Source organism: Macrotis lagotis, chromosome 4 (assembly GCF_037893015.1).
Source record: "Macrotis lagotis isolate mMagLag1 chromosome 4, bilby.v1.9.chrom.fasta, whole genome shotgun sequence".
NCBI classification, from domain to species: domain Eukaryota; kingdom Metazoa; phylum Chordata; class Mammalia; order Peramelemorphia; family Peramelidae; genus Macrotis; species Macrotis lagotis.
In genome coordinates, this window is record NC_133661.1 from 21,637,139 (window position 1) to 21,658,514 (window position 21,376).

The 21,376-nt window shown below is 37.5% G+C and overlaps 1 protein-coding gene across 11 annotated transcripts in view; it reads right to left on the bottom strand.

Annotated features, from left to right (window-relative positions):
• Nucleotides 1-21,376, bottom strand: part of ANK3 (ankyrin 3) — a 702,796-nt gene that overhangs the window by 658,385 nt on the left and 23,035 nt on the right. For 2 of the 11 annotated variants that reach the window (XM_074232297.1, XM_074232294.1), the window contains exon 1: nucleotides 1,982-2,259. The exons of 3 other annotated variants lie outside the window; for them this stretch is intronic. In XM_074232297.1, the coding sequence (XP_074088398.1) occupies nucleotides 1,982-2,121 (140 nt within the window). In that variant the 5' untranslated portion in view covers nucleotides 2,122-2,259. Of the gene's footprint in view, nucleotides 1-1,981; nucleotides 2,295-2,465; nucleotides 2,542-21,376 lie in introns of those variants that run through there. 6 more of the 11 variants (XM_074232301.1, XM_074232296.1, XM_074232299.1 and 3 more) reach the window with 5 other exon arrangements.

The window sequence follows — 21,376 nt, forward strand, 5'->3', positions numbered from 1 at the left end:
CATGTGGGCAATGATCAACCTTGATGGACTTGCTCATTCCATCAGTGTAGCAACCAGGAACCATTTGAGGCTGTCTGCGATGGAGAATGCCATCTGTATCCAGAGAAGAATTGTGGAGTTTAAACAAAGACCAAAGAGTATTATCTTTAATTTGGGGGGGACGTTATCTTATTATGTAATCTTGCTATCTTTTATACTTTATTTTTCTTCCTTAAGGATATGATTTCCCTCTCATCACATTCAATTTGGATCAACGTATACCATGGAAACAATGGAAAGACTGGCAAATTGCCTTCTGTGAGGGGTGGGGGAGGGAAGTAAATTCAGGGGAAAAATTGTAAAACTCAAAATAAATAAAATCTTAAGAAAAAGAAAAAAATATATACTGGTTGTGTGACTATAGCCAAGTCCCTTTACTATTTTAGTCAACTCCACAAGACAAGTGTAGAGAAGATGCTGCCCTTCATAGATAGATGAGCCTTCTTAATGGAGAACTCCCTGTATCAATAATGTCTGGTCCCTAGTAGGTATTTAATAAATGTTTGCTGATTAACTGATTTCTAAGATAGTACCAATCCTTTGTATTATGAATTTCTAGTGATGTCCACCAGTGGGCACCCAACTCTAAGAAAGGAAACTAGGAGGATTGATAGAACTATCTGATTAAAATGAGCTAAGGCCACAGCTTTGATGACAACCTTCTTCTGTTTAATGGATGTTTTGTGTGGGGCATAAGCCACAGACCCAACCCATGAATATCCCCATGCTACAATGATAATGAAAGGAGAAGAGATTCAAAGTAAATAGTCCACACTGCTTAAATATTGAGTGTATTATATCATAATACATATACATACACACACATGCTTAGGTATATTATTACATATATATACACTAGAACATATGGATATTACTATATTCATAATAGATATAAATATATATTATTGCATATATGTGTATATATAATTTATAAGTAGGTATATATAGTAGTATGCATATATTACTAGATAGATAGACAGATATGCATGGATAGATATAGAGATGTATCATGGACTGTTCCAAAGTAGTTTAAATTATGATAGTTAATAACTGCACCAAAACTTTAGGGCAACCGATTATCCAGGCTACTCCAGGGTGGCAGTGGGATGGAAATAGATCTTTAAAATTAAAATCTTGAACAGAGGACTGTGAACTGCATCCAATAATGGGTGAATGGGTGAGGGAAAAACAGGACTGAGTGACATCTGGGAAATCATTTCAAGGAACTCCAGTTTTTCCCTGAAATAAAAACCTATCTTCCTCTTTTTTTGTAAGGCAATGGGATTAAGTGACTTGCCCAAGGTCACACAGCTAAGTAAATTATTAAGTAACTGAAGTGAGATTTGAACTCAGGTCCTCCTGACTCCAGGACCAGTGTCTATCCACTCCACCAAAGCTGCCCCAAAATCCATCTTCTATAAGCCAGAATTCTCCAGGTCATGCTGAATAGTGGGCTTGGGGAATCCCACCATCTCCAAACAAGAAAAAATGGCTGCTCATGCAGGAGACAGCACAGAGATATGTGGTGGACAAAGGTAGCGAAAATACATCATGCCACAGTAAATCCCATGCAAAAAGTAGCATCAAAGAGACCAAAAGAGAATCAGGTTTAGAAAAAGTGAGTTGGCTGGTCATTGAGGCCAAAGCGAGCAGCAGGCCATGCGTGATGCTCACTTCCTAGAAGATACTGTCTGATGAGATTAAGAGCTTGGCTGATCACAGACCAAGAGGGATAGATGGTCTGTGTGCAGCCTTAGAATACCATGTAACATCAACAGATGGAGAAGTCTTTTTCTTTTTTCTTTGAAAAGAAAAAATGTTCTTTGCTATTAGTGATGGTTCTCTGGGCAGAAGGAGGGATAAATGTATTGGGCAAATCTAGGAGACTTCAAAAAAATGATATCAACTTTTAAAAGATGTTAATAGAACCTGAGGCAAATACCTATGTATTAGGTGACCACCTTGGGGATGATCTATAGAAGGATGCAGGCAAGAATCAATCAGCATGAGGGAAAATCCTCCCATTTCTGAACCTTCAGATCCTCTGAAAAATACTAAAGTAAGGAACATTTTTTTTATCATTTGTGTATTCTAATGAGGTATTTGGACTACTTAGTTAACTATCATCCCTCTTCATTAGTATGTGAACATATCACCTCCTTTTCTGATCATCTTTATCCTGGATAATAAACCCTTTATACCATATTTTATGTCCAAGTATATAAAGTAATGCATCTCTACAGTATATGTCTATTAGTAGATATATGGATTTTATATATATATATATATATATATATTAGATAGATAGATAGATAGATAGATAGATAGATAGATAGATAGGCACTAATATCTGGATTAAATGAACAAAGAGGCAGGAGGAGTTTGAAATCAGACCTCAGTTAGGTTGACCTATATTCAAGTCCTACCTTTCTCTTCTCTTCTCTTCTCTTCTCTTCTCTTCTCTTCTCTTCTCTTCTCTTCTCTTCTCTTCTCTTCTTTCTCTCTCTCTCTCTCTCTCTCTCTCTCTCTCTCTCTCTCTCTCTCTCTCTCTCTCTCTCTCTCTCTCTCACACACACACACACACACACACACCCCCTGTACAAGTCACTTAAACTTTTGGTGATCAAGACAACTCTCTAAGGCTAGAAATGGCAAGAGAACTTGCTAGTTTTCATGGGCAGAGGAAGTTTCCTCACCAAGAATCTCTCTTTATTAATGAAATCAAAGGTCTCATCCAAATGCAACAAAAATACCAATCATTGAAAAAGAAAACTGGTCTGTCAGAAGGAGAAAACTTGTGTATGAAATACAGAAGTGATAAAAAGAAGAAACTCACAGGTCCATATATTTGATAAGAACCATAAAGGAATAATATTCCTAAGTGAAAATAGTAGCCAGAAATAAATTTCATTGTAGGTTTCAAAACATATCCCAATTCCTTTCTATTCTTAATGCATTTAGTAGCAGAGCTTCCAATCAAAACGAGACTCTTCTCTGAGAGATATGCATCACCAAAGCTTGAGTTTTTAACTCTTTATTTCTCTTCATATTTTTAATTAAACAAATACTGAAGACAATGTACACTCACGCCTATATGTGTGTGTATGCTATAACTTAAGGGATCCTAGGATATGGGACCAGAAGAGGCCACAGAAACCATCTAATGTAAATCCATTTTACAGAAGTTAAAACTGAGAAAAGAAAGGTAATATGATGTAACCGAGATTATGCAAGGAACCAAGGACTCCAAATCCATTGACCTTTCCTGTGTACTATATCACTTCTCTGGTTCTCCTTGAATAACCAGTCTCTTTCAGCCTTAGTGAAAACTGACACTGCTTCTTCTTTCCCTTCCGCAGGTCTGTATGTAAGATAATGGTTTACAAGGGACAGCACTCAGCAGGACCTATACAAACTTAACAAAGCAACCTATTTATCCTGTAAAGGGTATGAGGCAGGAATTTACACACCATCAGTCCTTCACAAACACCCCATGTGTTCCAAGGATCTGAGCAATAGGACATAGAGGCAACCAAGAAAGTAGTCACCAATTAGGAGTCACCTGCAACCACTTGAGAGTGATGATCCATCCTGAGCAAACCTAAGGGGCTGTCCAGTGGGCATGAGTCTATCAAATCATAGATCCTATTGGTTCATAGTCATTTCCTTCTCCAGCTCATTTTACAGATGAGGCAACTGAAGCAAACGGTGAAATGACTTGACCAGGGTCACCCAGTTAGTAAGTGTCTAAGGCTGGATTTGAACCCATGAAGATGAGAACTCTGATTCCAATTTTAGTGCTCTATCCACTGTGCCACCTGGCTGCAGATGACATAAAATGGCATGGTTGTCTTTAAATATCTGAAAGTTTTGTTATAGGATAAAGAAAGTCATTTTATTCTATATTACTCCAAAAAAAGCAGAACTAACCCACAATCTTATGACCCTTAGAACTACTAGAAGTAAACTATGGAAGTTAAGTACAAGCATTCATAAGCCCAGTAGAAGACTGCCATTGTAAGATTTTTTTCCTCAAAAAGTGGTAAACCAAGCATCACTGGAGAAAAGAGTCAAGTTCATGTAAAAGACAGGCGACTTTCATTGTAGAAGTCATTTTCATTATTGATGCCTAATAATAGTTTGTCAATTGAGGAAAAAGATAGAAGGGTCTCTATATGGGGAGAGGTAACATCTAGTAATGAATACTTATCAATTGACAAATGGTTATATTCACTTAAAAACCAATGATGGGGAAGCTAGGTGGTGTGGTGGTTAGAGTACCAGCCCTGGAGTCAGGAGGACCTGAGTTCAAATCCAGACTCAGACACTCAATAATGACCTAGCTGTGTGATCTTGGGCAAGTCACTTAACTCCATTGCCTTGCAAAAATTAAAAAAAAAAAACAATGAGGAAGAACCTACAATGACAGCCTAACAATATTCTAACAGAACTCTAAAGAAATGTTGGAAAATAATTCTATTGAGTTGTTGGGGATAAAAGAGTACATTCAGCCTTCTTAGTCATTTCCACACAATTTACTTCAAGTTGTTCATAAGGAAAAACCAATTAAAGCAACAATTTCTTCAATAGATTGTAATTAGGATCCACACGGCTATTAAATGATTCTTCCAAAGGTTCATGTAGTTAACTATGAAATTCTAATTCAGTCTAGTATTTATTTAATGGCTAGACTGGCACCATACTGGCTTCGTTAAAGAAAAAAGTCTAACTCAAGATTATTAGAAGACTATTCCAATTAGTTCATTATTGTCCATACAATCAAGAGGCAGCATCTATCAGACTATGGGGACAGTGAACTTCCAGCTATCACCTATATCTGGGTTCAAATCCTGCCCCAGTCACTGACAAGCTGTGTGATCTCATGGGAAATCATTCAACTTCTCTGTGGCTCAGTTTCATCAACAGTAATATGAGGAGATTGATCTAACTCTGAGGTCTAGCTCTAAATAATAATAATATAATAATAATACACAATATAATATAATCCTAAAATCCTAACATTTTCTCTATGTTTTACTTACTTAATAGAAATTTATTAAGTGACAATGTATGCAGCACTGTGGAAAATACAAAAAATATATTGACAAACACCTTAAGGAAAATCAATTAGGAAGATAAAACATATGCTGGGGAAACATTAAACAATGCTTGAAATTTTCACCCAATCTGTGGTCTCAATATGGAGACTCTCTTTAGTTGTCCAGATTGCCAGTCAGTCATACCTTCTTTTTCTGTGTAAATCTTCTCCATGACCCTGCACAAATCCTCTGTAAAAAGTCTACCCAACATGTAGAAGTATGCCAATCTTGGCTAAGTCTTGAGCTCTTTAACAAATTTTTTTAATCAATGACTCAGGACAAGTTTACATGATATTACATTCTGAGACAACACAAAATTGGGAGAAATGACTCATAAACCTGATGACAGATTAGATTCCAAAAAGGTCTTGACAACTTGAAATACTGGATCCTGTCTAGTAAGATAAAAATGTAATAGAAGTTAAATATTAAAGGATTAAACTGATCTTCAAAAGAAGTAGAAGATGGGGAGAACCATCTCATTCGAAAAAGATCCGGGGATCTTAGTGGTGTTAAACACAATATGAAGGAAAAATGTGATTAAGTAATCTAGAAAGGTATTATAATGTCAGACCTCATTAAGAAAGGTAAATGTAGCATCCTGTAACAAGAACTGCCCCCTCACTATATATGTTCCCTAATAACACTACTTAGAATATCATGCTTAATTCTTGGCACCATATTAGAGAAAGAACTACAAGGTGTCCAGAGAAGGACAGTAAAAATGGTGGAAGGACTCAAGACTTTGAACTATGTAGACGGGTAGAAGAAAGAAAGGAGAAAATGGTGGTGGGGGAAGGAAGACATGAGAAGTAGTTTCAATTATCTGAAGTAATTATCCTTTTGAAGATGAAATAGTAATTCTGTCTGGTCCCAATGATCAGTATGGGCAGCAATGTTTAAGAGAAGGAATAAGCAATGCACAGAGGTTCAAATCCCATTTCTGCCTCTTCCTACATTCTGTGTGGTCTTAGGCAATTTACATGTTTCTCAGATTCTATTCTTCATCTCTTAAGTGAAAGATTTATCTGGGATAATGGTGATAGCTTTTAAGATAATTTCCAGTTATATATAAGTGGAACACTGGATATTATTTACCTTGACTTTAATAAAGCTTTTGATAAAATATTTTATACTATTATTGTAGAGAAGTTGGAGAGTTTTGGATTAAACAACAGTAAAATGTGAGGGATTCTGAACTGGTTGGCTCCCCACAGTGTTGGTTAATGGTTCAATATTAATGTGGGGAGGACATTGCCAATGGCTTGCCCAAGGATTTGTGTTTGACTCTGGATAATTTATCAATCTGGTCATTTATCAATAACTTGTATAGATATATACACAAAGTCATCATTAAATGTGCAGATGAGGGGCAGCTATGTGGCACACTGGATAGTAGAGCACTGGCCCTGGAGTCAGGAGGACCTGAGTTCAAATCTGGCCTTAGATACTTAATAATTGACGTTGGGCAAGTCACTTAACCCCACTGCCTTGCAAAAACTAAAAAAAAAATGAATGAATGAATGAATAAATAAATAAAAAACAGCATTTACTACTTTTGAGTCAATATTCATTCATGTCCAACTCTTCACCATCACATTTGGGGTTTTCTTGGCAAAGAGACTGGAGTGGTTTTCCATTTTCTTCTCCAGCTGATTTTACAAATAAGGAAACTAAGGCACACAGGGTGAATGACTCTCCCAAAGTCACTCAGATAATGAGTATCTAAGGCTGGATTTGAACTCAGGAAGATGAGTCTTCTTGTCTCCAAGTCCAGCACTCAGTCCACTGAACCACCTACTTGCCCCTATTTAGTTAGTATATACTATGTGCCAAACAAAAGTCCTGGGGAATAGTTACTAAAGATTTTATTGTTCCTATTTTACACATGAGGAAACAGACTCAGGGTGTTTATATGACTTACCCAGCAATCACTCTGAGGAAAAAGTATTTGAACCTAGGTCTCTGCTAAATCCAAATGCCAGATGACCTAAGGGTGATTAAAATGGAGGATGGGGATGAATGGAGATGGAATATTAGTCCTAATAACCAATAGGTCAGGTCCTAGATGAACATTATTCAAAATAAAATTTGTGCCTATCACAGGGAAAGCAGCAAAATAACAATTATACTTCCCGTTGTAACAAGCATTTACATAGAGTTTAAGGTTTGCAAAGCATTTTACAGTATTGCCTCATCTGATCATAACTATGGGAGGCAGATGTTGTTATTATGCCCATTTTAGTGCTGGAGAAACTGAGGTAGAAAGAAGTTAAGATACATACCCAGTAGCATACAACCGGTTAGTTGGTTGTTGTGCTTCACACTCAAAGAGAATCAAAATGTCATCACTAGATTGGGGTCAAGGTGCCCACAATATGTTCAACTATGGCTGATCAGACCAATATGAGCCCAGAAGACTCTACCACAGGTTGGGCACAAATAGGCCATGTGACCATTTGGGATGGAGATATCTCTAATTTTACACATCTCACATTTCTTTTGAACTTCCATAATTCTGTAATTATTCCTGGAACACAGCACTTTCTTTGATGCGGGGACACTAGTGTCTCTCCTATCTCACAATCGATTCCTAAGTTTCTTCAGAGAGACATTGAGAATGTCCTTGTATCTTTTGTTCTGATCACCTTGTATAAATTTCTATAAAATAGTCTTTTAGACAAACACACCTTTGACATTTGAGCAATGTGGCCAATTCCAATCACATAGCTAGGAAGTGTGTAGGTAGGATTTGAAAGTGGTCTTCTGGACTCCAAGTTCAGTCACTCTATCCACCTCATCATCCAGCTTCCACTAGGAATTTAACCTACAAAGTTCCATGAAAAACAGTCCCCACAATTAAAGAATAAATTACAAGTAATGAAATATTTATTTCTTCTCCCCTTCTTTGTTGGTAGTTTTAAAGGAAACTCACACACCTTTAGGAATAAATAACCTTTCAAGTTCTGGGTTTCACTTTCTTTTGTCTCTCTTCCAAGTATGAACTCTTACCTCCATAATAATGGAACAAGAGATGAAAGATAGTCTGACTCACAGGATAAGACAAATATGGAGCAAAAACAAAAAAGGAGACGAGAAATATAATCAACTTTCTTTCTTCTTTCTCTAATCATGTAGTAAAGGTGGTTGGTCTTTGAAAATAAAGGACAAATATTATTATTTTTATTAGTAGTAGTCATAGTATTAGTATTATGATTAGTGGTGGTGGTGGGTGGGGAAGGAATAGAGAAGGAAACTATGATTTCATTGATTTCCAGTAAGGAAACATTCTTTCCCCATTTAGATTGGCACCTGCTTTGCAACTCAAGGTCAGAGCTGATTGGGTCACTGACAGGTTGGATCCCACAAACAGTATGAGTCAGGAATTGGACCTGAACCCAGATCTTCCTGATTCTAAGGCTCACTTTATTTACTTTTACACATCTCCTTTCCCATTACCGAGAATATGACATTGGACACCTGAAACATCGCAAACTTTTGCAACCGTCTTCCCTAAGGACTTCTGATGTGACTTCTGGGAATTTTTAAGCTAGACACATTGTTAGCATTAGCAAAATGTCACAAGTCAGATGTCAAATATATTTGGTTAATAATTCTCTATTAAGGTCAAAGAAAAAATATACTATTTAATGAGGCACATTTTTCAAATTATTTTTCACATAACAGACTACAAAACAGGATGCCAAGGTAAAATTAGGCTGTCTTTAAGGAAGGCAAGTCATATTTCAAAAATCATAAGGTCTCTCAAAGAAATACAATAGCCACTGTCTTTGAGGAGAAATGCTAAAATAACCACTCTGAAAGAAAAGTTACATGCAACATGCAAACACCAAGCATCTAATAAACCAAGTTTAGAATCAAGCCGTCACCTGGATACACCAGATGGTTCTAGTGTAAGCTTGTCTCATGTAAAATTAGGCATTTAAAGTTTCAAAGTGCTTAGAGATAGAAGAATAAATGAGCTGAAAAAAAATTGCCAGGGGCCAAAATAGTTCCCTGTGAGTACCCTTGAATTAAGGCAGCCCTATAAATTAGAGGGAAGAAATGATCCCAGTGTCTATTTACAGCTACCAAACTTACCATGTCATCAAATGCATCCATTCCACAAGATAGCTTTTAAATTATTTTAGAAATGTCTTAAATAGTCACCTGCTTCACTCTGTATTAATGTTCCCCTACAATTTGCTATCAAAGCCCCCAAAGTATTCATTAGTTCCAAAAGGATTTGAGAAGAGTCCAGGTCTGCCAATGCCCAAGACTGATGAACAGAATCTCAGGAAGAAAACAGAAGGTATTCCTTGGAGTTGAAATTTCATTTATCACCCAGTTCCAGAGAAATTTTAAGACATAGCCATCCTTAAGTAAGAGAGATGATAAATTATTATTATTTTATCTAGGAAACACAGGAGGTGGTGACTTCTCTAAATGGAAAGAAAGAGTCAACTCTGGGTCACTGGCAGTAAGGATTATTAAAATTTGAATTTCACTTCATTAAATTCAGTAGCATTCCCTGACAAATCCAGCATTGGACTAGGAATGAGGTTAGAGAGAAAGGGATAGAAAAAAAGGTAAGACCCGATCCTAGCTCTCAAGTGGCTTTTGATGTCACTGGGGAAACAACTCCCAGATTTATTTTTCATGAGGCAGTGCCTTTGGTCCTTGCCAGGAGAGGCAAGCCTGGTGCTTTTCAAATGCATCCTTGGAGCCACACAGTGAATATCGCTTCAGAGAATGCTCCGAACTGGTTTCCCCATTAAAATCCCTGCTTAAATCTTCCCTGAAAGAGGGATACCGGCCAGACTTCATGGCACTTTCCAATCAGAGGCAAAATAAAAGGAAAGAGAGCTTACAGATAATCAGTAATTAGGGAAGTGCTGTCATACCCTGGATAAGTGTTGGTCTCGGGGATCTCTGAGGTCCTTAAGAGTACTTAGATTCTGTGACTGAATCCAACTTCCCTAAATCCTATACCCTATTATTATATTTATCTCTGGTGACAACAGTCAAACTGAAAAGGTAAATGGAGAACCAGCTTTGGAGTCCAGAAGACCTGAGTTCAAATCCTGTCTGCAACACATACTGACTGATTGGTCCTAGACAAGTCATTTGAGCTCTCAGACTAAGTTTCAGAGCAGGTGCTTGTCTGCATGGTGGAGAGAGATTCCATAATGTGCATTATCAATGCCAGGCGAACAAAATAACAACAGCAATAATAATTTATAAATTTGGGTTTATACAATGTAGTGGACAAAGTGCTGACTTGGAGTTAGGAGCTGTCTCTAACACTGGACTGTGATCACTTCACCACTCTGGGTTCCAGGTTTCCCTTCTAAAAAATGGGTATGACAGTACTAGTACCTACCTTGCAGGGGTGCTGAGATGATCAAATGAAATAATTACATGGAAAGGGCTTTGCGGAACTTAATGCATCATATAAATGCTAGCTAATGCTGTAGTAGTGTTGTTGTTCAGTTGTGTAGGATTCTATTTGGGCTTTTCTTGGCAAAGATCCTGGAGTTGTTTGTCATTTTCTTCTCCAGCTCATTTTACCGAAGTGGAAACTGAGGCAAACAGGGTGAAGTGACTTGCTGAGGGTCACACAGCTAGTAAATGTCTGAAGCAAATTTAAATTCAGGTCTCCCTAACTCAAGACCTGGCAGCTCCACTGTGCTGCCTACTTGATCATCCTCATCATAATAATTATTATTATTACTTATAAGGCTATTCTGCAATCTTCTCAAAAATCTTAATTATAATTGGAAAATTATTATGAATTAATAGTTCAGATAATTTTCTGAAAACATAAACTAACCGCCACCATTTGCAAAGAACTTTATAAACAACTCTACGAGACAGATTTTATTCCCATTAAATTAAATATTATTCCCATTTCACAGATGAGGCTCATGAAACTCTGCAGGGTTAGTTGATATCTGAAGTTGTCTTTGTGCCTAGTCTCCAAATTTAAAGTTCAGGGCTCTTGACTTGTCCATATCACTTCTTGTCTAGACAGAAAATATTTAAGCTAAGTAACTCAATGATCTTTCCATAACCAGTCATTCCAATCTGTCCCTATACCTTTCCCTACTCTCCTAGAGTGACTTCTCCCCTACAGGGGAATGGGAAAAAAAGATAAATTTGGAAGTTATTTAGAGAATAAGAACTTGGAGAGGACCCTTTCCTAAGAGCCCCATAAAGGCTCAAAGGCTCCAAAAGAGAGCCCCTAATGACACTTCAGTCACACCGCTTCATTATATACTGGAAATTCTCATTTTCAATATGTAATTCATCCTCAGAGCTGTTAGATTTGAAGGGGTGAGGAGGTTCCAAAAGTTAGGAGACCATTGCAATAGCTTAGGTAAGAGGTGATGAAGAATTGGACTAAGATGGTAGTTATGTGAGTGGGGGAAAGGGGTTGGATGAGACAAATGATGCAGATATATATGTATATGTATACATATATATCTGCATATATATATATATATATATATATATACAGTAAGATTTTTCAACAGAATGGATTTGACAACAAAGAAGCAGAGTAAAGAGCTGAGGATGGTAATCATGGAGGTGAAACTAGAAGACAGGAAGAACAAATGGTATCAGCAATAGAAATAGGGCAAATCTAAAGAGCAGGGAAGGACAGACATAATAAACTCTGTCTTGGAAATATTGAGTTTAAGATCATCTCCAAGACACCCAGTTGGAAAGGTCCTATGGACACTTAGGGACCAGACAGTTCAGGGACAGAACTGGGGATTAGATAGAGAGATCTGTGAGTCACAAACATAGAGCTGATCCTTAAACCCATGAAGGATGATGAGACCTCCACAAGCAGGAGAGGAAAGAAAGAGGAGGGTCCAGGGTAGAGAATCTTAAGGAAAACTCAATTAGGGGGTGGGGTATGGATAAGTAGCCAGCAAAGGAGACAGAGAAGGAGTGGTCAGACAGGTAAGAGGGCTGAACAGTGCTAGAAAAACCACAAGAAAGCTACTGTAATCCTGCAAAGTTCTGTGATTGCACTGGGGAGGGAACACCCTCCAGACGCAAATCACAGTCCCTCAGTGTCTGGAGAGTAAGTGGTCTTGGAGAATTGCTGTGTACCAAAAATTTCCTTACCCTACATTCAAAGTGGTACTTAGCTCCCCTAAAAATATCGAGGCTGGTCCTTGAATCCCACCCAGACGTAGAGTCTGGCACCAGTTCTGCACTTGAAACTTTTCCCAGTTTGGACTGGTGGGCGTGAGCACCAATGGTGCAGCCTTTTAGATCCCAGTGGTGCTGGCACACCACACTGAGATATCATGTGGAGTTTAATCCAGGCAGAACCCTGATCTCCCAATTACAAAGAGAACTCAGGAAAGATAATGATGGAGAACCATAGAAGAAAGTAAAGCCGCTGGTGTTCTATCTCTATCAACTACTCAACCAAAGACAAATTGAATTTAGAAGTTACTTGGTAGGATGGTGAATGGAATGCTAAATCTACCTTTAAGAAGATCCGAATTCAAATCTGAATTCAGACATTTATTTGAATGAGCAATCCTGGCCAAGTCACTCGATCCCTGTTTGCCTCAGTTTCCTCAGCTGTAAAATGAATGTAAAATGTATCTATCTCACTGGGTTTTTGTAAGGATCAGATGAGACAATAATTGTAAGGTGCATAACACAGTTCCTGTCACATAACAGGTGCTTAATAAGAAACTTATCCCATTTCCCCTTCCCCTTTCCTTCTCCAACAAACTGATCAGGACTTACTACTATTAGCTAAGAAGAAAAAGTTTGAAATTTTTATTTTAATTAAAAGAATCATACAGCTAGCACTTGAAGTGTCCTTGGGGCCTCTCTATTTACAAATGAGGAAGATGAAGTCCTAGGAAATTAAATGGCTTTCTCAGGTGAAAACATGAAAATGGAATTCAAGTCATTCTTCTAAATCCAAAAGTAGTGATCTTTCCATTATAGCACAGTGCCTGATTTAAATCAATTTGAAACACAAAAATGAAAACATAGCTCAGAAAAGGATATGCTTTCTTTATAAAACCTCAACAAAATTCGATTCCACACTTATGAAGTTCCTAATAAACACTGTCCTGGGTGAAAAATGAAAAATGCCACATTTTCTACCCTTAAGGAGCCCACTATCTCTTCTAATAGTCTTAAAGTCATGGAATTCTGAACTAAGCTATATCTGCATTAACTCACTTTGGAACAAATATCAACAAATCCATATGTAAAGAAGAACTAGCGCATGCCCATGTCACTTGGTATGGAGGTATTGGTTTCTTAGTTTGGTTTCCTTCAGCTAACTGCTTAGCCAGAACGGGCTACAGTCTGGGACCATCTCACTCCTTCCTTCTGTCCAGAGGGTAATGATCATGGATTATCCGTGATCCAGACATGGATCTAGCCAGAGCTGGCACCATGACCCAGCGAGGGAAGAAGAGAGAACTTCCTTCCCCTGCTCTCCAAGAAACACATCTGGGGTCTTTGGTTGTACTGATACGTTCTTCTTATTTTTAGATTTAGGCAACATCCTCTACTGGACTTGGGTCTTTAATCAATGATGATCCTAGGGTCAAGATTCTAGTTGCCAGCCTGGCAGGGAAAGCCCTGAGAAGACAAGATGGCTGAGACTTGAGCCTAAGTTTAGATTTATAATTGGGACAAAACTTTATAAGAACTGAGCTAAACTCTGAACCTAACTAATCCCCTTCCACTCTCCAAAGACTGAAGTGGTTTGAGGGAGGAGTAGGAGGGGATTTAAGGTCAGGTGCTAAAGGAAGGAGTTTATATATTCATTATTAAGTCTTTGAAGTAAATATTTCCTTGTAAATTTTTACTGTTAGTAACTAAATGGAATTAGAGTGTAGTGTTTAGGGACCCCCCCTTTATAAGGAGGGAAATACCATCACTGAGAGCTGAAGTCAGTGGCAGGAATCCTAGGTATCTCCTCTCTTACCACCTTTCAGGTGCCAGAGAATCCTGGGGAAGGGATGAAATGTAAAACACCTGGTCTTCCAGGCACTGGGCCACAAATAAGCTTAGGGGTCTTTTCATACCTTAGACTTTCTTCTATAGAATGGAAATTATAGCACTGACTATAAAGGACTCAGTCTTGAAAGTGGCACTCACATATATTATTTCTTTCATTGCTTTATCTTAATTTTTTATTCTCTATCTTTAAGGAGGTGATGAACTGATGCAAAGTAAAGTTAAGCAGATACAGTAGGAACACTGTATAAAGTAATAACAGCATTACAATGAAGAACTGTGACTGACTTAGCTATTCTCATCAATATTATGATTAAGATATTTCCAAAGGATTTACAATGAGAAATGCCATCTGGCTCCCAAAAAAAGAATTAATGTTGTCTGACTAAATGCTATTTTCCTTCCCTTCCCTTCCCTTCCCTTCCCTTCCCTTCCCTTCCTTCCTCTCTTCTTTTTTTTTCTCTTCTAGTATAAAAATGACTAATATGGAAATATTTTACATGACTGCACATGTATCATCTATATCAGATTGTTTGCCATCTCGGAGAAGGATGAGGGGAGGGATAGAATTTGGAACTCAAGACTTAAAAAAAGGAATGTTAAATTTTGTTCTTTCATGTAATTGGGGGAAAATAAAATATTAAAACAATAAATTTGTGCCTAGGAAGAACAGGTCTGAACTGGAAGAAAGTCTATGAAAGGAGGAGGCCAGATTCTGAGACAACTTTCTGAAGTCTGGTCAAGCCATGACTCCAGCTGTCAACAGCAAAATATTACACCAGGTCTCATTCAAAATGCAGCAAAACAGAAACTTGTCTCAATTTGTTTCTCATGTTAGTGGGGAACGCAATTCTCTTTCACTTTTACAAAGCAAATTAAATCAAAACAAAAGCAATGTTTATTTAAAGGGCTTTGCAAAACTTCATTAAAGATATATTTGCAAGGATAGAGAGCTTGGGAATTATCTTAAAAGAGCCAGAGAGATAATTAGAATTGGTATGATGTTGCAATAACACTGTTTCTCACAAATTATTGTTATTATATGATATTCTTCTTATGAAGCTTGGGCAGTTGACAGCCTGCTGGCCTCAAAGCCAGGAAACTCTTTGTTCAGGTGCTATCATTGACACATTCTATCTCTGTGACCTCAGCAAGTCACTGAAACCCTATGCTTTTCCAAGGATAGAATAAAAGTTGTGTTCGTAGATGGAGTTTTCATGACACTAATAATCATAGATGTAATCTCTTACCCTAATTTTTTTCTTAAATGCCTTTAGACTTTATCTCTTCTCATTTTAATACCTATGGAATACAATTTATATTTCCATGGTCTCAGGTCAAGGTAGATCTCTATGTCAATGACTTCTAAGTCTTCATAACCAGCCTCATCTCTCTCCCAAAGTCCAATCTTGTATAATCAAATGCTTGGGGAAAACCCATCCCTGGATGTCTCATGGGCACCTCCAACTCAGCAGACCCAAAATGTAACTTATTTCCCATCCCCAACCCTCACTTCCTCATTTCTAGGGAGGGAGCCACCATCAGTTCTTCCCTCTCCCCCAGGCCACATCACCAAGTAGGAGCCAAGACTTTACCTCCACAACATCCCAAATGGTGCCCATCCTCATGCAAGTCTTCAACCCTCTCACATGGATGGTTCTAGCATCCTCCTAAAAGGCAATCTGACTGAGTCTCCCCTTTCTTCATCCATTCTCCATCAAATTACCTAATTGACCCCCCAAAGCACAGGTCTAAGCCAGTCACTCCCCTTTTTCAAAACGTATCAGGGGCTCTCAGTTTGTCTTGACAATTAAAAAAAAAGAACTTCTGGTGCCAAGATGACAGAGTGAGAAAGAACCCCCTGAAATTCTCCCAATTTTCCCTTCAAAACAACTAGAAAAGTACCTCAGAACTGATCTCTCACTGGATTAGGAGGGGAGCGAGGTCCAAAAGCAGCAGCAGCAGCCCCAGCAGCCAGCCTCAGAGTAGGGGGGCCTACAGCCCCATCTGTAAGCAGCAGCCCTCTAGGCAAGTGAACAATATGTCAGCACAGCAAGATCCTGCCACCTCCAACACAAGCTACCAGGGGGACCTAGACTGCCGACCAGTGGTAAAGACCCACTCCAGCTGGCCAATAGCAAGACCTACCAACAGAGAGACCCTATTTCCATAGTCACCTAGTAGCAGGGTCTCACCCCTTGGAGAGATCTGCAACAAAAATACTCCAGAGCCCATAAGCAGAGAGGACCTGTTTCCTTAGGAGAAAAAAAAAAACAGCAGGGCTCCATCCCTGGGGCAAATCAGCAGCAAGATCCCTTCACCTGGGACAACCACCCTAAAGACTGTTCCTATACACCCAGCAGAAAGGCCCTACCCCCTGGAGCAGTCCAGTAGCTAAATCCTACACCCAGGGGAGGCCAATGAGGAGGCTCCAACCCACCCTCCAGAGAAAGCAAGCAGCTAAACCCTGAAGCCCAGTGAAAACCAACAGTAAGACCTAGAGTCCTAAAAAGCTTGGGGCAGTGCAGGACCAGAGTCCACTTCTCACATGGAAACATCAAGTCTCAATAAAAGCAAAAAAACAATGAGCAAAAAACAAACAAGAGAAGTTGACCATAAAAAGTTAATTTGGTGATAGGGAGGATCAAGATATAAATTTAGAAGAGGACAATGTCAAAACAGGTACATGTGAAACTTCAAAGGAAAATATAATTTGGTCTTAGACCCAAAAAAAGAATTCCTGGAAGAGTTTAAAATTGATTTTAAAAAGCAAATCATAAAAGTAGATGAAAAATTGGGAAAGAGATAAGAGTAATGGAAGAGAATCATGAAAAAAGATCCATAACATAGGAAATGATTAACAAAAAATTACTGAGGAAAATAACTCCCTAAAAAAATAGAATTGGCCAAAAGGAAAAGGAAGTACAGAAGATCCCTGAAGAAAAATATTATCTTGAAGAGTAGAACTGAACAAGAGGAAACTAGTGACTCTATGAGACATCAAAATATGATAAAACAAGATTTTAGGGGCAGCTAGGTGGCGCAGTGGATAAAGCACCGGCCCTGGAGTCAGAAGTACCTGGGTTCAAATCCAATCTCAAACACTTAATAATTACCTAGCTGTGTGGCCTTGGGCAAGCCACTTAACCCCATTTGCCTTGCAAAAACCTAAAAAAAAAAACCCAAGATTTTAAAAATTAAAAAAAGAAAATGTAAAATTTCTCATTGGAAAAGCAAATGACCTAGAAAATAGATCCAAGGGAGATAATTTAAGAATTATTGAACTATCTGTAAGCTATGATTAAAAAAAAATCTGGACAACATCTTTCAAGAAATTATCAAAGAAACCTTTTTTGATATATATGAGAACCAAGTATCAGAGGGCAAAATAGAAATTGAAGGAATCCACCAATCACCACCTAAAAGAGATCCCAAAATGAAAAATTCCAGGAAAATCATCTTAAAATTCCAGAGCTCACAGATCAAGGAGAAATTATTGCAAGCAGCCAAAAAAGAAACAAGTAAAATATTGTTTAGCTATAGTCAGGCTTACACAGGATTTGGCAGTTTTGACATTTAAGAACTGGAGAGCTTGGAATATGATACACCAGAAGACAAAGGGGTTAGGATTACACAAAAATCACCTACTCAGCAAAATTAAATATAATCTTTCAGAGTAAAAAAAATGAATATTTAATGAAATAGAGGACTTTGAAGCATTTCTGATAAAAGACCAGAGCTGGATAAAAAATGTGACCTCCAAAATTAAGACTCAAGGTAAACATAAAAAGGTTTAAAAAAAGGAGAAAAGAGAAAATATAAGAAATTTAATAAAGTTAAACTGGTTATTTTTCTATATAGCAAGATAATATTTGTGACTCTTAAGAACTTTATTACTATAAGAGTAATTAGAAGTAGTAGATATATATATAGAGGATATGAATATAAGGTGACTGATGGGATGATATGCCAAAAAACAAAGAGAAAGAACATTGCACTGGAAGAAAAGAGATGAAGGAGATAGAATGAGTTGAATTATCTCACAGAAAAGAGGTAGGAAAGAGATATAATGGAGGGGAAGATGGGGTGGGGTGTTTCAGGCAAAATTTAAACCTTACTCTCATCAAAATTGACTCAAAGAGGGAATAACATACACACATAGTTTCATACAGAAATCTATTTTACTCTATAAAGAAGTAAAAATGGATGGACATAATAGAAGGGAGAGGGTGACTGATAAAAGGGAAAGGAAATGATCAGAAGTAAGATACTTAGGAGGAGAGAAAAGGTTTGGGGTAAGAGAGAGTTGAGATAAAAAAAGGGAAAAGAGCATGGAGGGAAATAAATAGTTATCATTATAACTATGTGTCAATAGGATATACTTAACTATTCCACAGTAGGTTTGTCCTTCATTTTTGAAGAAGACCATGACATCATGGAAGTGATGTCATGACAAGTACATGATTTGGATTTGAGTGGGGGGGGGTGCACTTAGTCACCAGTCTCACTTTCTCCTCCAGAGCCATCTGAGTCCAGTGGTCAGATAGGAATCAGAATAACTAGAGATGGCCCTGGATGCAAGACAATAAGGGTTAAGTGACTTGCCCAAGGTCACACAGCTAGTATGAGTCAAGTGTCTGAGGCTGGATTCGAACTCCCATCCTCCTTACTCCAAGGCCAGTGCTCTACCCATAAAATGGAAATGGATATCAGAATGGATTAAAAATCAGAATCCTACAATATGCTGTTTACAAGAAACATATCTGAACCACACAGATATACTGGGTAAAGATATGGGACTGGAGCAGAATCTACTATGCTTCAACTGAAGCAAAGAAAGCAGGAGTAGCAATTGTGTTCTCAGATAATGCAAAAGTAAAATTAGATCTAAGGAAGGAAACTATATCTTGCTGAAAGTTACTATAGATAATGAAGTTATATCAGTACTCAACATAGATGTACCAAATGGCATAGCAACTACATTTTTGAAGAAGTTGAATGATAATAAACTCAGACCTAGATAAATCTAATGAAAGTATAAACAGGAAAGACATTAAGGAGATGAATAAAATTCTAGAAAAGTTAGATTTGATAGCTCTCTGAAGAAAATTAAATGGTAATTGAATGGAATATATCTTTTTTCTCACCAAATTATAAAAGCCCTAAATATAGAAAAGCAGAAATAATTAATGTATCATTTTCAGATCATAATTCAATAAAAATTACATTCAATAATAAACAATGGAAAGAAAAAAGCAAATTGAATTGAAAATTGAATAATCTAATCGTAAAAAAATGAGAGTCAAAGAACAAAATGTAAAAGAAACTGATAGTTTCATTTTTAAAAAAATGACAACAATAAGATTGCAGACCAAAACTTATAGGATGCAATTAATGTGGCACTTAAGGGAAAATTTATATCTTTAATTTCTTATATCAATAAAATATAGAAAAATCTAATCAAGAAATTGGGCATACTACTAAAAATTAAAAAAGAATATATCAAAAATTTGCAATTAAACACCAAATTTAAAGTTAAAAAAATCAAAGTAGATGTTGATAAAATTGAAAGAACTTTGAACTAATAAAAGTAGAAGTTGTTTTTATGAAAATATATAATAGATAAGCATTGTTTAATTTGCTGTAAAAGTAAAATAAAAGAATCAATAAAATATTTTTTAAAATAAAAAATTATTTTATTTAGTTTTTAAAATCATTTAACTGTCTTACCAGGCTTGTTTCACAGTACTTTTCCACATGCAATATAATCTAGTAAACCTAGGTTACTAGCTGACATTCCATCTCCTGTTTATATGCTTTTGCGGACCCTCCCCTCTCCGCATCCCTAAAATGTCCCTCCATGCCCATCTTTTGGTACCCAAATAAAAGGCTCAGCTAAAGGATGCCTCACACACAAGGCCCTTCCTGAAGTCCTCCACCTAGAAACACCCAACATTCAGGAGGGTCTTTAAATAGTTCTAAATTGACATGAATTCAGAAATATAAGATTTCAATTAATATGATAAATACTTCCTGAGGAAAAAAAAAAAACAAGCAAAGTCTCATTTGAATACTAAAGTAAAACTAAGTCATTTAGCCAAGTTATATATGATGGTGAGGGTCATCTCTTTTTTCATGACTTTCCTACAGATTTCTATTTTTCAGCTGCAACACTTGGCTCACAAATCTCCATCAGGGTTACTTCAGGTTTCAAAGAAACAAGAGTATTCAAAAAACCCTGAAAGCTTTAGCCTTGAAAGAGGTTATGGAGAATTGAAAATCGTTTGTGTACAAAAGAACACTAACTTTTTCATTGAAGCATTAAGGTTGGTTCTCTGGAGACTTCTCAAGTTCCAAGAAGCTTCCCACACCTTACTCCAATGACTATGTCCCAAACTAATCCCTTTCTCAACTGAAAACATACAAAAGGGTAAAAAGAGCCTTCTCAGCTTTATCTTCATTGACAAAGGACATGCTTTTCCCTCCAAATGCCAAATCTAACTGACCTTCTATAACCAACCTTTGTCAGAGACACCTTCAGCTCAACTGCCAAGAACCTCCCAGATCCTCCTATTTAGAGATGGTTCTCCTAAAACACAACTGGGGATGCCAGGAAATAAGTTAGTCACAATTTATCTCTTTGGTGATGTTGTCTTTCTACCTTCAATAGCTAGTTCCCTTTTGCCTGACAAATAAAAGTTTCAAATTCATTCTATGGGATTCGTTGTTCACTCATTTTTCAGTAGCATCCCATTCCTTGTGACCTCATTTGGAATTTGTCAAAGATCCTGAGTGGTTTGCCATTTACTTCTCCAGCTCATTTTGCCAATAAGGAAACAGGCAAATAGGGTGAAGTGACTTGGTCAGCAAATAAGTGTCAGAGGTTGGATTTGAACTCAGGAACATGAGTCTTCTTTATTCCAAACCCAAAGTTTTTGTACTGTGGCATAACAGCCTTTCCACTATCAAAAGCCGAATCACTTTCCAGATGATCAAATTATTCACATTGAAACCCCTTGAAGCTATGGTCTCACCATGACAGGATCAGAGATTAACAGCTGGAAGGGACCTTAATGCAGTGGAGTCCAACCCCTGAATTTTACCAATCAAGAAACTGAGGCTGATGGATGACTTACTCGGGAGTCAAAGAGCTAGTAAATGTCTGAGTTGGCATTTGAAAGCCATGTCTTCCTGGCTCCAAACTGAGCATCCTGGCCACTGCA